General features: G+C 40.8%; 1 protein-coding gene across 3 annotated transcripts in view; it reads left to right on the top strand.

Moving 5' to 3' along the window:
- Window positions 1-15899, top strand: part of si:ch211-106a19.1 (uncharacterized protein LOC561797 homolog) — a 60255-nt gene extending 44356 nt beyond the window's left edge. For 2 of the 3 annotated variants that reach the window (XM_037778495.1, XM_037778496.1), the window contains 12 exons: window positions 207-405; window positions 2081-2204; window positions 3548-3614; window positions 4172-4324; window positions 4435-4680; window positions 4789-4909; window positions 5566-5669; window positions 7451-7546; window positions 7956-8128; window positions 8258-8478; window positions 9622-9639; window positions 10461-15899. In XM_037778495.1, coding sequence (XP_037634423.1) covers window positions 207-405; window positions 2081-2204; window positions 3548-3614; window positions 4172-4324; window positions 4435-4680; window positions 4789-4909; window positions 5566-5669; window positions 7451-7546; window positions 7956-8128; window positions 8258-8478; window positions 9622-9639; window positions 10461-10603 — 1665 coding nt within the window. In that variant the 3' untranslated portion in view covers window positions 10604-15899. The remainder of the gene's footprint in view (window positions 1-206; window positions 406-2080; window positions 2205-3547; window positions 3615-4171; window positions 4325-4434; window positions 4681-4788; window positions 4910-5565; window positions 5670-7450; window positions 7547-7955; window positions 8129-8257; window positions 8479-9621; window positions 9640-10460) is intronic. The other variant, XM_037778497.1, reaches the window with a different exon arrangement.
- The last annotated feature ends 514 nt before the right edge of the window (window positions 15900-16413 follow it).

Raw genomic sequence — 16413 nt, 5'->3', positions numbered from 1 at the left:
CAAAAGAAGGCACTCTTTTTTTTTCTCCAAAAAATCTGAGCTGTTAGTCATTGCAAGTGGAAAGTAAAGTAGCAGCTTGTTGAGAATTATGAACATTAGAATTTATTTCCGGATGTAGATCCATTTTTTCCGACTGTATATCATCAGAATTAAATTTTCATTGCTGTCTGTGTGTTTTCTGTTCTTGTGTGCGTGTGTTCCCCCAGGCGTGTCGAGACTTCTTGGACCTAGCAGAGACTCACAGTAGGAGATGGCAGCGGGCGCTGCAGTATGAGCGAGAGCAGCGTACCCACCTAGAAGAGACCATTGAGCAGCTAGCCAAGCAGCATAACAGCCTGGAGCGAGCGTGGAGAGAAGCACCCACGCTTGTTTCCACCACACCCAGTGCCCCTACCGCCAACAAGGGTGAGAATGACTATCTGTGTGGTACTTACTCGCTTTACTGGCTAACAGTCATGTGTGACCTCAGGCTCAATATAATAGACAGTCCTCATGCTGAGGAAGTTTTTTAAAGTTGTGTCAGAAGGTTTGGATTATCACTAACTTAGAGATGGTAATTACCTTCACCGAGGACAGTACTGTAGGACATGTGGTCTCTTCTGTCAGTCTGTCCATCCATTTGTTTATTTTCTTATTTGTTAACCAACATCTTGAAGACAAACGGCCAGGCTGGTATGACAATTGTTTTGTACATCCATCCTCCAAGAGGAGGAAACCTATTGATTTTTGTGACCCCATGACCAAACAAGAAGTGGTGTAACTGTCTCATAGCACAGCGTAAAGTTACAGGGAGGAAGACACAGTTGATGGATGCATAGTGTTTGTTTTTATAACTTGAAAATGGGGTACCCCACGGCTCAGGGCTTAAGATTCTGACCATCAACTCTAATGTCCCTGACTTGTGTCATATCTCTCTCTGCTGTCTGTAATAAGGGCTTAAAATGCTCTCCAAAAAACTAACCCAAAACAAAACTGGAGAATGTGGTTCGAGTTCTTTCTCCTACCAACAATCAGAGTTGGTTTCCTTTAACCATGAAGGCAATTTTTCCATAACAGTAAACAGTTGTTTAAGTTGTCTTTACTTGATTATACTGTACCTAACCATAGAGGCAGAACATCAGGAAAGGCTCATGTGGGTCATTTAGAAGACACTGAAAACAACCTCGGTTATTGTTTTAAGTCTGCGGACTTGGATGTTTAACTGCTATCCGGTGAAAAATGTAAAAAAGGTCTGCACACTGTGTCGCCGTTAAGTGCAATATATTAGCACATCTTCAAGTAGTTTTCAAATAGTAACTTTATGAGCAGATGCTTTTCTTCAGACTTTATAAATATGCACAAAGACGCCATCTTTAAATATAAACTCTGTGGTCGCATGATAGTCACATGATAACGCCGGTGACCCATATACACCACACATGACTACAAGTAATATTACATGTATACTAAAACGAGCACATACAGTATATACATAATATACACAATCATGTCAAAAATAACTGCCATTTGGTAAAACTTTGGCTTCACTTTAGTATTCTGTCATTTATGCAGTACAATGCCGTCTGTAAAGGTAATGGCTCACCAGAGACATGAGTCTTTTCTCTTTTAAAAAGTTGGAGTGGTGAAGGAACATTTCATGACCGTTTTCTGTGTTCACGATAAGGACGTAGTTGAATCTTTATTGAATAAATCCATCGTATGCATCACACTAAGTAGTATTACATAGAAGCTGGTTTTAACAGAATATGATGGGAAACAACTGTTTTGTGAAAACAGTACATTTTGTTTGATAACTGAAGATCATATTTTTTAATAGTCACTTTTAGAAAAGTACTGAATTGAATGTTGAATACTGAATATTAGAAGCACACCCCGAGGAGCTCGCATCACTCAGGCTAGTTAACCAGCAGGAACATTGCCAATTTTACTAAGCTGATTATTCCTTGATTAATCGCCATGGGTATGTGATTATACACTGCTCTCTCCTGAACTCTGTAGATTACGAACTCACCGTTGTATGTTGGCTCTGCTAGTTTTGGATACAGTTTGCATTTAATCTCAAATGTATATGTCCTGACAGGAGGGAGTGGGAGGCTGCGCAAAGAAGAGGCGAGTGATGAAGATGAGGATACTGAGTACTTTGATGCCATGGAGGATTCCCCTGCATTTATCACAGTGACTGCCACTGAGAACACACAGCACAGGTCAGTCACACACTGGGAGACATTTCTTTTTTTTTAATTAGCCAAACAGCAGGCCAACTGAAAGACAGATACGGGGATGAAGGTTTAGTTGAGTTATAGTACTTAGTCTGCATGTGTAATAAATAGGGCTGTCAGAGTTAACGGGATAATAATACGTTAACGCAAATTCATTTTAACGCCACTAATTTCTTTAACGCATTAATGCAACTTGCGATTTTTAGGTTGTAGTGGGCTCAGTTTTAAAGCTAGCTAAATAACACTCCAAACTTGTACTTAATTTTGGCAAGGAAAAACTGGCATGGCCATTTTCAAAGGAGTCCCTTGACCTCTAACCTCAAGATATGTGAATGAAAATGGGTTCTATGGGTACCCACGAGTCTCCCCTTTACAGACATGCCCACTTTATGATAATCACATGCAGTTTTGGGCAAGTCATAGTCAAGTCAGCACACTGAAACACCGACAGCTGTTGTTGCCTGTTTGTCATGTTATTATTTGAGCATATTTTTGATGCTAAATGCAGTACCTGTGAGGGTTTCTGAATAATATTTGTCATTTTTTTTGTGTTGTTAATTGATTTCCAATAATAAATATATACATACATTTGCATAAAGCAAACCTATTTGCCCACTCCCATGATAAACTAAGAAACTAACTATGGACAATCATGCGATAAATCACGATTAAATGTTTTAATCGATTGATAGCCCTAGGAATAAAGTACTCTGTGGATGCTCTAATTTGTCATAATAATGAATTTGACTCTAGTTGACAGCTGAACAAGCGTCTGATGATGGCTCATTGTGTGACAACTTAACCTACATACACACACAGATTACAGAGCGGTGTGCCCTTCACTCTTGGCTTTTGTTAGATTTGTTGTACAGGAAAAAAATAACACAAGACTCTGACCCTGTCTGCTTTTCCTGCAGCAAAATAAACCAATTTTTGTTTTTGCTCTCTCAGTACATTTTTACAGTATATTTGTTTGCTGCATTGGAGTCAGTCTCTAGCCCGCAACTCCACTTGTTTTTGCAGAGCTTGTACTTTCTCTCTTTACTTTAAAAAAAAAAAACTCCAACATATCGAGTACCTTTAGTGTTTTCTTCAACATCATTGTTATGGTTCACCTCTTGCAACATATCCCTCAACTCCAGTAACACCATTAAGAATGATAGAAACAGTTACACAGCATTCATCTGTAATACCTAGCAATCTGTTGGCTCCCTTGTGTGTATTGTGTATGTGTGTGTGTCTGCAAGTGGAAAATAGAGAGTGCGGGACATCGAGTGTGTTTATCTGTCCAGTGCTCATTGTAGAAAAATATTTTCATTCACTTCCAGGAGATCTCAGAGTAATTTGAGCGGAGCGAGCGGAGGTCAGCCTAATGACTGGAACCAGGACGATCATGTAAGTGTCTGTCCTCCCAACTAGTCTGACTAATAGGACTGACATTTGTGGACACTGCCGACTTAATATAGATTAATTTATGCTGCTGGAAAGCTGACAGCTCATTGATTTATTTATATAATCGTCTTCACTTGCTGTTCTCAGTCTCTCTTTCGTAACCTACAGTCATCCCATGCTCACACACACACACACACACACACACAGCCTTTATCTGTTGTGTGTCCCGCAGTGTCTTTGTCACCCCTGTGGTGTCAAAGACACACAGCTGCTTCATTCCACTACATATTAATTACCACTCAAACATCTGCATTTCTTTCCCCTCAACTCTCCCTTGCTTCTTCCTCTCTCTAACACACACACATCTGTGTCCTCTCCTCCTGTCTCTCACTCACTCTGTCATTCTGTCTCCTCCACTTGGTGATGTGCTGCCAAGCTCTCCATGAAGTTGAAAGTATTTCTCAAACTTGTATATATATATATATATATATATATAACGAATTTGCTTTTCACAAAAAGTTAAAAAAAGAACCTTCTCATTCCCTTCCACCTGATCCCAGATGTCTCCAAGCTGTAATGATGTGTCAGGGAAGGAGCTGCTGCCCCGCAGACAGAGGCGGACTCATGTCCCAGACAAGCCCAACTACTCCCTCAATTTGTGGAGCATCATGAAGAACTGCATCGGCAAGGAGCTCTCCAAAATCCCCATGCCTGTAAGTGTGGGAGGCATAGATATCGCCCTCCTCCTTCTCTCCTTGCTGACTGGTTAACATAAATCTGTGTGTGTGTGTGTGTCTCACATTGTCTTGATCCGCCCCTTCAGGTAAACTTCAACGAGCCTCTGTCCATGCTGCAGCGTCTCACCGAGGACCTCGAGTATCACGAGCTTTTGGACAAGGCGGCGCGCTGCGACTCCTCCCTGGAACAGATGTGCCTGGTCGCTGCCTTCTCCGTCTCGTCCTACTCCACCACGGTCCACCGGACAGCCAAGCCATTCAACCCCCTCCTGGGCGAGACCTACGAGCTCGATCGACGGGAGGAGTACGGCTACCGCTCGCTGTGTGAGCAGGTAACAGCATGGCAGCATGGTTTTTGCTGATGTGCACGCACACACGTGACACATTGAAGTACTGCTTATATGAATATACTTTACCTTTATGTCTGTCTTTCTTCTAAGGTGAGCCATCACCCCCCTGCAGCTGCACATCATGTGATTTCCCAACGAGGCTGGACCCTGTGGCAGGAAATCACCATCGCCAGCAAGTTCCGTGGCAAATACCTCTCCATTATGCCTCTGGGTGAGACATTTCATATTCAGCGGGGAAGCAAACAAACTATATGTGTATATAAAAGTTTCATCATGCAGATTTAACAGCCACACCAGGCAGGGTTTTCTTAAGGAGGACTCCACATCCCACTTGAGAGTACCAGACGACTCTGCTGCCTCCCACACAATCTAAAGACAGAGGAAAGGGTGTGGGAATGAATCAGGAGGGTTTTATGACCCTCTTGACACAAACATAAAGTATGGGCATAAAGGGAGCTCTCTATTGCACTGGGACGGCAGAGAGCAGGGGGTCTGGTGGCTCACATAAATGGGAGATTTGATAGATGCAGGTCCAGCCAAGGGATGTAGTGGTATTTATCTGACTTCTCTCCCTTCCTGTTATATGCCTGCTGTGAGGCGCCATGTAATAGAAAAAACTCTTTAGTGGAAAACGTTTATGGTCCAATTCATGTTATCAATCTGGTGGAAATTTTTTTTCCGGTTCACAGGGAATAAATGTGTTAGATGACGTGTTTTTTTCAGCTGCTGCGGGTAGAATTGACCAAACATATTTAGAATCCCAAAAGCAAACCTACAATCTAACACTAACACAGCACAATCTAACACTTTCAGGTCTGCGTTTGCAGATTGGTAACAAAGCAACCTTTTGTCCCTGTCCCTCTCCAGGTGCCATTCACCTGCACTTCCACTCCAGCGGGAACCACTACGTGTGGAGAAAGGTCACGTCAACCGTGCACAACATCATTGTGGGCAAGCTGTGGATTGACCAGGTCTGTTTGTGAGCACCTCTCATTGGTAACCACTCATCCATAGCCCCAAACCCACAACCCTGCCTTCATGCCTCTGACCCTCCAGAGTAGCCTATAGATGTTTTTTCCTCCCGTGTTGCCGTGTGGTACAAACCAGCAGAGCAGAGTGGTGTGAAGAAGGGAATCAAAGCCTAACAGCACATGAATAAGGAGCTTCACAATCTCTAGGGATTTATCTTCATCTTCAGTGTTATTTGTGCTTTGATCTCTAGCAACACCCTAAAATAACAGCCTCTTCTTTCTGTGAGATGGCCCAGTTATGTAGGGGGAGGAGCAGGCTTCACATCTGCATGTCTGTCTGTCGGTGCAGAATTGTGTCGGCTTGTTTAGTAGTATTATTCTTGTTTTTTCCTCCGCCTTTCTTTTCTTTTTCTTGTTTCCTCTTGTGCTGTGTGTCGTATCAATTTATCTGTCAGTGTGTGTGTGCGTGCTTGTGTTTGCGTGTAACCTAAGGAAGAATATGGCCGATTCATCATCTCTGAATTATTACATTAGTGTCTATAATAAGGAGACATCTTGGCTCCAGACTACTAGGAATACCAGCACTGACTTATTAAACCAAAGCGTAATGAGTTTGTAATATTGAACAGTTTACAAATATCAAGCATTTCCTGGATATTCATGCTGATGTACAGTATGTGATTAAAGGTACCCTGTGGAGTTTGTGTACATTCAGCATTTCACCCCAAAACACTAACAAATGTATTGAGTGCATAAAACCTTCTTTAGAACATTTTGAAAAACCCTATTGTTTACATTATGTGATTACATTTGATTGTGGTTTTCTTCTGTGGTTTTGCTGTTTTTCAGACCTTGTTTTTATTTTAAAACTTAGGATTTAATTATTTATCCTTTATTTAGCCAATTGATATACAAGATCTCTTCTTCCAGGGAGTTCTGGTACATTATAGCCTCAATAGTGACAATATGCTCAAAAAATATATCCAAATAAGCTGTTATGGTTATTTTGGCATGTGAGTTTGAGATACTGGTCAGGCAAAAACAATACCACCTCTGCGTTGACACAAATTCCTCTCTCCATCTTCAGCTTATCCACCAAGAAAAAGTCTCACCATATATTCACACAATTTTACTTTTTTATTCTTTTGCCCTTATGTATTCAATACTTTTGCCTTCTCCCACCGCCTCCATGCGTCACTCTGCTGCCCTCTGGTGCAGGACGGGGGTCAGCCAAACAACTCCATGTCAAACTATGGAAACTATTCTGCTACTGCTTTATCTGCTGCCAGCCAGTGCAACGGCAGACAGTGCTGTCAGGAGCACAGCAAGTGAAGCGAGAGAGGCCGATCTGTACGGCATCAGCATATTATCACTGTACTAGGCTTACAGCATGTGACCGTGTGACAATCCATGAGATTTTAATTTGATAGCCGTTAAATGTCGCAAAAGACAGATTGAGTGTGACGGGTTAAGTATGAGACTTGAAAGGCATGGCTCTCAGCAGTACCCAGAAATGTTTATCGTGCCACCCCCAGTGCATGTGTGACCTCATACAAACAATATGTTCATCAAAACATCGCCCCACAGCACCACTAGTTGTCAAAAACTCCACACTGCACCTTCAAAGCACCAAAAAAAATATTTCTCTACAACATCAAATAGGGTTAGGATCTGTCAGGATACTTTTCTCTCTCTGCTGTAAACACGCTGTTAATAGTGTTGATACGCTATCATTCTCCGTGTGTGTTTGTCTCTCTCACTCTGTGTCTGTATTTTTGCAGTCGGGGGACATTGAGATTGTGAATCACAGAACCAAGGAGACCTGTCAACTCAAGTTCTCTCCCTACAGTTATTTCTCCAGGGACGTTCCACGGAAGGTAAATGCATCCTTTCCACACTTATGTACTCCGACCTTGGCATGACGTCATACGAGGTTAATTTGTCTGATGCTGCCTCCTGTTGGACAGTACCAACAACTATTAGTACTTACAGTAGTGTAATATAGAAGAAGCTCACGGTTTGAGGTCACGTTGTAGTGACGTAACCTCCTTTGGAGTCGTACCAATTATCTAAAAATGGGACACAATGCTGCCCTCCTTGGTAGTGACTGATGTGGGATAAGCTAATGAAAATGTACAGGTGTCCTACCTAGGGGACTGTGCATTCAAGTGCTTAACATTAGGAGGAAAGGACATGATGATACATCAACAACTCGCAGAAAGATAGCTTGCTTTAGTTTCTTCATTCCCTATAGTCTGTTTTCTTATTTCCTGTTGCTCTCTCCAGGTGACGGGTGTGGTGGCAGACAGCGGAGGCCAAGCTCACTACATCCTCTCTGGTACGTGGGATGATAAAATTGAGAGTGCCAAGATCGTTCAGAGCAGCCGAGGGGGCAGTGGACAGAAGACGGTCTACCAGACGTTGTCTCCCAAACCTCTGTGGAAGAAATACCCTCTCCCGTAAGTCTCATCGGCCTCATAATGCAGAGCGTTGCAATATATGAGTAGTTGCATAACAGCTGCGATGTTCAGTCAATATCATTGATTATACAACATCGCACAGGTTAACTCCTGTCAATTTCCTCTCAGGGAGAACGCTGAGAACATGTACTACTTCTCAGCGCTGGCACTGACCCTGAACGAGCAGGAGGACGGAGTGGGACTCACTGACAGCCGTCTGAGACCAGACCAGAAGCTGATGGAGGAAGGGCGATGGGATGAGGCAAACTCAGAAAAACAGAGGCTAGAGGAGAAACAAAGAGCCGTGAGGAGGAGGAGGGAAGCGGAGGCCTCAGACGCTCTGGATGAAGGTATGAAAAGGAGAACAGGAAGTGTGGCGTGTGATAGGTATAGATGACAGAGTCAGGCAGGTGATGATAAAGAACAGATGAAGGGAGGGGAAGAATGTAGAGTTGCGAGCGGGAGTAGTTTTTTGGGGTTCCTGTAGTAAAAGTGCCATTTATTTTCTGCTTTGACAATGTTAGGTGACAGTTGGAGCACTGTTGGTAATGAAATTCTCCCAGTGAAATTATCAGTAGAAAAGATAAGCAATTGAACAAAGATAAAATAATGCGTGCATAAACATAATGAGAGAAGTTAACAACGACCCAAGGAGCATGGTTAAAAAAAAAAACTTTCACTTTTAGATTTGGGTTAAATTTTATGATGAATTCTGCAACCATAGCGCTTTACACCATAGTGTTTTGTCCCTAATTGCAAGAACAAAGCGTTTTTGACTTGCCACATTTACACTTCTTCTAACTTCTTCTCCGTGGCAAAGGCAACTGAGACTCATGGTTATTGTAGTATTTAGAGCTATCTGCCAACTGACGTAAAGAACGTGATTTCTCAGAAACAAAGATGAAATAAGTAAAAACTGATATCAGTATTATAAATCTATAGTATTTTTTTTTTACTATCTAGCAGAGTCCTGTGTTTCTGTGTTGAAGAACATTGACAATATCATAAAAAGAAAATTTTGAAATGGGAAACGCTATTGCAATAAAGCTTCACATATTTATATACAGTACGTCTACAGTATGTTATATTTAACTTTAGAGGCAGTTTACAGCTGCATATCAAGATGGCAATTACTGGGACAAACAGCCAAGGCTCACCTCAAACCAAACCATTCCATAAAATGAATAATAAGTAGTAGCATTTAAGTTTGAAAAATGATTTATTTCATTATTATGGATAAGGTCTCCCAATCTATATGGTTGTTATTTAAGAAGTAGTGCTTATCCCAGTAAGTACAACAGTTATTGCAGGTCAGCAGTGCTGAACACAAAAGGTTAAGTGTAATAGAAGCCAGACTGAACTTTACGGAGAACTCAGCAGAAACGTTTCATCCTGGTGGTGTTCCTGTGTGTGTGTGTGTGTTGTGCGTAGGCTAGACTGTATTCGATGTACCCATGACTTGTCTTTCTTTTCCTCCCTCTATTGGTGGTCAGAGTGTGATTATGACTCTGGTGAGTGAGGGTTGCCCTGTGCCCCTCTGTTGTACTCCAATCACTCTTACACACACACACACACACACACACACACACACACACACCATCCTCTGTGTGTCCTCTGTGTGGTCTGCCTCTGTGTGGAAACTGCATGATACCCCTCTCATGTCAACTTCTCCAGATAATGGCTCAGGAAAAAAAAAAAAAAAAAACTTTTTCCTGCATATATGTGACATTTTCATTTAGAAATAATATGTTACATGAAATAACAGATACAACTCTACAAGTATTTTAATGTGCTATGGTGAAGCCACACTAGCAAGTGATTAATGTGCATTGCATCGCCGTCCTGTCTATTAGATTGCTTGTGGACACTGTTCTGGTACAACAGCGACCAAGTTACTTTATGCTTAGTTTATCTGACTTAAATCTACATGTTTTTTTTTATTAAAAAAAATCATGAGCTGTTTGCTAAGCTGAAAATATCTCCCTCTTTTGACTGGGTTTCTGTATTAAGAAGTAGATGGATTATTCAGTTGAGGGAGTTCCAAAACTGTGATTATAATTTTCCCCTTCACTATGATCAATCCAGGTTTTTTGCATCGCACACATTGTGCTCATTTGTATTTTATTGACGCTTTTGAGTTCACCGTTACTTGAGCTTGGTTCACATTTGGAGCTATCCCAAATGCGGTGCACAGCGATTGATTGCTTCCCCTGTATATGCATATGTATGAAAGCGAATTGATCGCTCAGTGAATCTCCTGCAAGTGTGGCTTCTCCCTTACGGTGCGATTTAAATGACGGCGATTGAATAACACCTGTGCTTCTTGTCGCAGGGAAAGAATACGAAGGTTACCAGCCGTTGTGGTTTCACCAGAGGAGGGACTCGGTCACTGGAGAGACAAACTTTGTGTACAAGGGAGGTTACTGGGAGGCGAAGGAGAAACAGGACTGGAGCATGTGTCCTAACATCTTCTAACCCAGGAACTCACCAAGGATCACACCTAACCTCATCGGACAGGGAACTGCTCTGCCTCTGGTCCTTCAGCAATGGGGCGTAGCTGGCTTATGAGCACCATGTGGACCTTTGGTGAGCATGAGAAGGTGTGTGTTTCACACACTCTTGGATTACCTCCAAATACTTGCTCTGTTTTTACTATGGGGAAAAAGAAGGGGCGTTCCCTGACTTTTTGGCACTATACTGAAACAGCAGTGAGGTAATGTGTGGATGTGTGAGGTGGTGTTGGAGTTGCAACACCACACGATAACAGCACCTGCACACTCCTGAAATCAGGTGCTCCATAAATCTTACTCACAATGCACTTTCCTGTGTTCACCCCATTTAAGAGTTTTTACCGATTGGACAGAAACCCATTTCAAAGCATTATAGACTGACAGCTAACAGGGACAAAATCATAAACGGGCACATAGAAGCAGAACAGTGTTGAATACACCTCAGTACTTCAGAAAAGTGTCCTCATCCTTTGTTTTATTCGGCACAATTGAGATTACGCCAGACCTACTTTATAAATCTTAAATTAGCTCCCTCTTTCTCTTTACAGGAATGATTTCAAGTGCTCATTATTTGCCCCTTTTAGTTGCTTAAGAAAGAGGCTAAGGCCTGAAAATGGTGTCTGGAAATTTCTGTCTATTAGATGTTGTTATCAGTTATGCAGACACAAAGTGTCCAAAATGAATTCAATAAATAAGACATTCTGAAAAAAACATATTGATATAAATACCTACAGACAAGATAGGTAACATAAACATGATTTTGTGAAATAATAAAATAAAATAATAATTTTACACAGCTCTTTATACAGTATAACATGTTATTTCATGCTGCTTATTTTCGCAATCGTTTTTTTGGCAAGTCAGTTTTATTACTTTTAGTTTCTTATTTTTATAATTCCTTTTCTAAAGCAAAAAGTCTCAAGACAAACAGGGCAGAGCCAGGTACAGTATGTGATTGGCTTCGATCTGAATGAGCTGACACGCAAAGTGGTGGTAAAACTGGCACTAAGAAAAATGACATTGTGAAATAAATACACATTTTGTAAAAAAGGGCATTTTGAAATGGAAAAATTGCTGGAAAGAAATAAAAGAAATAAATAAAACCGGCCCGCCATAAGCAGGGCTTTTTAAAAAAATGTATTGAATTATTTCACATTTTTATTGTTGTATTACATATTTTATCTGTATTTAATATTATGGATCATTTACTGCATAATGTCTTATTTATTTTAATTTAACGCTTTGGGTCTCCAAAACCAACGGCTAATATTTGATTGGGCAAACCGTCTTTCTTATACAGCAGAGGCTGGTTTGTCTGAACTGATGAAATCTATATTACTTCATAAATTACATTACAATTTTTAGTCTGTGAAGTAGTCAATTAGATTAGAGTCCATGTAGAGATAATATGGCTGCTTATTCATTTCATATGTTAAATATGAATTGCCTCTATGCTCCAATGCATTTCAGTCTTCTAAACATGCTTCAGACATCTTCCTTTTGTGATTCTGATTGTAAAACTCTGCAGTAGTGGGTCCTTTAGTATTAGAGTAATGCAACAGTTACCCATTAAACATCCGTATCACTCTAATCTCCATCACAGAACTAAATAAGCACTTTTCACTGTGGCAGATCAGACATTAGTACATATCTCTGTGTTGATGTACATGTACTTTACCTTGTCCGCTGGTGCTCTCCCATAGCAACACATATCGTATCCTTGGTGACCATTTTCAGTGACATCATTCTTAGTGATCATAGTCTGCACCAAAGACATTCAGTGATTACCACCCAGTACATACAGGAGCATGTTGGTTTAGCATAGACTCTATATATACATGGACGACGCGTCTCCACTTCCTTCCACTGTACAGAAATGAAACCAGAATATCCTGGATAACAGGAGCTGCCATCAGCCGCAGTATCGAGGTCACCTGCCCAAACCAATCGCTGGCCAAGCACGGCCGCAGCTTGTCAGCGAGGGAGACTCACAGCTGTCAATCATGACGTCTCACCCCCTTTTTCATAGCATCAAATAACTCATTAAAAACAAACTTATCAGAAAGATTAACATTTGAACGTACATTAGTGCGATAAGAACTACCTAAAAATGTTAAAAAAAATCTTTGGGAACAATTTATTTGACATGTATTTTGACTTTTTAGTTTGGCCCATGTCCCATCCGCTAACATGGAGGAGGCGGGCTTTATGACATATACTGCAGCCAGCCACCAGGGGGCGATCGAGATGTTCTGGCTTCACTTATGGAGAGCTGTCATGTCGTCCGTCTTTATATACAGTCTATGGTTTCTATAGTGTGCATTGCACTGGTTCCAACAGTCACTAGTTTGTCACTCAGATGTTTCCAGGAGGACGACCGTACGTGAGACTGGAGCGGTTTCTCTGAGGAGTCCAGAGTGGCTTCAGCTGACAGGAGGTCAAAGGTTATAGAAGCAGACAGGGCTGGTTCCTGTAGCACACCTCTGTGCAATTAGCTCCAGCCACAGGAGACTCCCTACAGAGCTGCCGCTCCACGCTCAACACAGCTCACATGTGTAGTCCTTTCATTTGTGGACATGCTGATCTGGGATCAGCTCACGAAGGTACCCCTCGGTCTTTTGCCTTTAATTGACTGAACAAGGGAAGAGTCCCCTGACCTGTGCACTACATGTCTACGGAGACAAGAGTTTTGAAAACCAGTTAGTATTTTTTTGTAATTATTGTTAGGAATGTAGAATTCAAGGCTGGAGGTATTGTATCTACCGTCTAGTCTATTTGTGTGAATATTTTGTGATAAAAGAATGATATTGTAAAATGAAGAATAATTATACTAATCTGAGTATTAAGTTATCTGTACAGTACAGCTGAAAACAAATTGACTGAATGAGCCTGAAGGATTTGCTGTAATTTTAACTTTTAATCCAGATTGATTCTGAAAAGATGGAATCCTGAGGCAACCTCAATTTGGCTGCAGATTTCTTGTTTTATATTTCCAAAAACTGTCTTAACACACTGAAAATATTTTTTATAGAGTCCTTAATACGAGCACATTAGCAACCGTGGTTCAGTGATTTCATAGATCAACACATCTGGCAGTTCCTCTGACGTGCAGGCCATAAAGACGTATAAAGGCACTGGAAAAGAAATCAGTTCACATCGAATATTCACAGAGTGAAGGAGATGTTCAGTATGATAATATGATCTGGTAAAATGTGAGATTATTTATCCGTGAATTAATGATTTGTTAATGAAATGAATGATGATTGATGCTTTTTGTTTTGCACAAAAGATGCTTCTTCAGTCCATTTACATAGAAGGTTTTAATGCATTTTTGATTTGTGGTAGTCATGAGCACAGTTTGATGACTCACTAAATCTCTCCAGAGTGACATGCTTAAAGAATAATTCAACATGTTTGGAAATACACTTTTTTTTGTCATTTGAGAGTGGTATCAATCTTCTCGTCTCTAACTTTTGGCAAAAATGTGAATACGCATATTTCCCAAAATGTCTAACTATTCCTTTAACTTAACTAATTACTAGGGCTGCACAATTAATAAAAACTTTATTGAAATTGCAATATGGCTTACTGAAATCTTCAAATTGCAGGAGGTGCAAGGCGAAATGTGTGTCAAGATACCATTTTAAAGGACCACTGTGTAACATTTCGGGGGATCTATTTGCAGAAATGGAATATAATATTCATAACTATATTTTCATTAGTGTATAATCACCAAAAACTAAGAATCGGGACCTCTTTACGTAGTCCGCCAAGTTCCGCCATGTTTCTACAGTAGCCCAGAATGGACAAACCAAACAAACCAAATCAAACCTTGGCTCTAGAGAGAGCCTTTCATGTGTTTACGTTACCTGAAGGCCACCGTAGTTCTCCGACACGCTTGTGAAACTGTGGTAATGTGAGTTGCAGAGTGCAAAACTGTGGTACCGCCAGCCGCCGTCTGATCAGTCAAACTAATCGCAATTAGATATTCTTTCAAAATCGTGCAGCCTTACTAATTACTGCTTTGGTTCTTCTCTCATCTATCCACTTCACACAGACTCTAACATCTTCTAGCGGTACATAGATACAAGCTATTGATAGAGGTTGTGTACGCTTAAAATCATATCAAGGGTGTCACATATAAGGATGGACACCATTGCAGCAAGATGTTGCATTTTTGCTATCTTGAAAATTGTACAGTTAAATGAATGGCGGTGAATTGTGCAAATGGAAAGTTAGTGATTTCCTTTCTCAGTGATCAATTTGAAGACTTTACTAGAGGTTTACTTAAATATATTGTGTTTGAGATGATTTTATATTTGAGAATACATGTTATATTTTGAATGATAACAGAGAGCTCATCATGCGTTTTAATCCGTGCATTTCCAAATAACGTAACCTCAGTACTTGATGGTGACTTGCCTCCTGAAGTTCGCTCCAGCGAGGGCCTGTACGGTATCGGACGGCTGTAGCAATAACGCAGTGAGGTGTAGTTGTGTTAACTCATGACTGTTGTTGCTTCAGACAGAGCATGTGTCTGCCTCATGCAGAAAGGGAAAAAACAACCAAAGTGTGTGTGGAGAGTGAAGTGTAGACTAAAAAACCTCTTCATCTGCCTTCCCTATCTGGGAGGGTTCTAATGTAAACCCCCTCTCATTGTTTCTCTCACTTCATCTCACTTAATTCACTATGGTGTGATTTTTTTTTTTTTTTTTAGCTTTAATTTTTACGCTTTTATTTTCCGGTTTCTACCTTTCTCATGGGTGCCATTATTCTTACGTTGGTGTTTTCATACTGTCTGTATGCATAATGAGCTTGATTTGTGTGCACGCTTGGCACACATTTCCTTCTCATTCGATGCTGCTCAGTTTTGAGGTGGAAGTAAACTAATGAAGAGATTTTTCTTGCCTTGTCTAAACTGAACCCTGCTTCTCCTCTGACTGTGACTCACGGCTTTGTTGTGAGACGGTGATGTTCATAATCTGTATGATGATGAAAGCTATGAGACGCATCACAACAGCGGCCTGGTGCAGGAGGTCAGAGGTGATTGACCTGCCTTGACTACTACTTCTCTTACTCCCCAAATACATGTAGGTGTATTCAGGTGTAACTGCGGATTCAACTGAGGTTTCGCTTCTTTTTTTTAAATTGTGTATTTTCTCCCTTAATTTATACTCGTATAACATACAATATTGTCTTTAAACGACAAAGACACAATAATGAAAAAAGAAGATAATAAAGTTGGTATTGTTGACACTGAATATCTGTCTGCTTTATTGTCTCTCTGTTGAACAGCTGAAAGATGGGATGCCTTTAAATGACATGTTTGAGATTGTATTCTAGTCTTAGTACAAAAAAAGTGTAAAATAATAAATGAAAAAACTCCAACCCCAAAACCTTTTGTGAGGAGCAAAACTGCAACAGAACCATCACTACTTAAAGCAGCAGTGGGTAGAAATGTAGCAAATATGATTTAAAAAATAAGTTATTTTTATAAAACGGTCACTATATCCTTAGAGTAGTACATGAGACAGGTAATCTGAAAAAAATCATGTGCCTCTGTGTCCTCCGGTGCTCCTAATGGCATCTGCAAGATTTCACAGACCGGAGGAAAACAACCAATCAGAGCCGAGCTGGAGCCTGCAGTATCTGAACAGCTGTCAATCACTTGGGTCAAACTAGGCAGCACTGATCAAATATGATCAGTTGAGGAAATACCAAGCATCGCCCACCAGCCGGAACCAACTTTCTAATTTTACAGCTAAACAGAAATGA

Source organism: Sebastes umbrosus, chromosome 8, assembly GCF_015220745.1.
Source record: "Sebastes umbrosus isolate fSebUmb1 chromosome 8, fSebUmb1.pri, whole genome shotgun sequence".
Classification (NCBI taxonomy): Eukaryota; Metazoa; Chordata; class Actinopteri; order Perciformes; family Sebastidae; genus Sebastes; species Sebastes umbrosus.
Note: the sequence above shows the minus strand (reverse complement) of the source record. Positions and strands in the feature narration are given on the sequence as shown.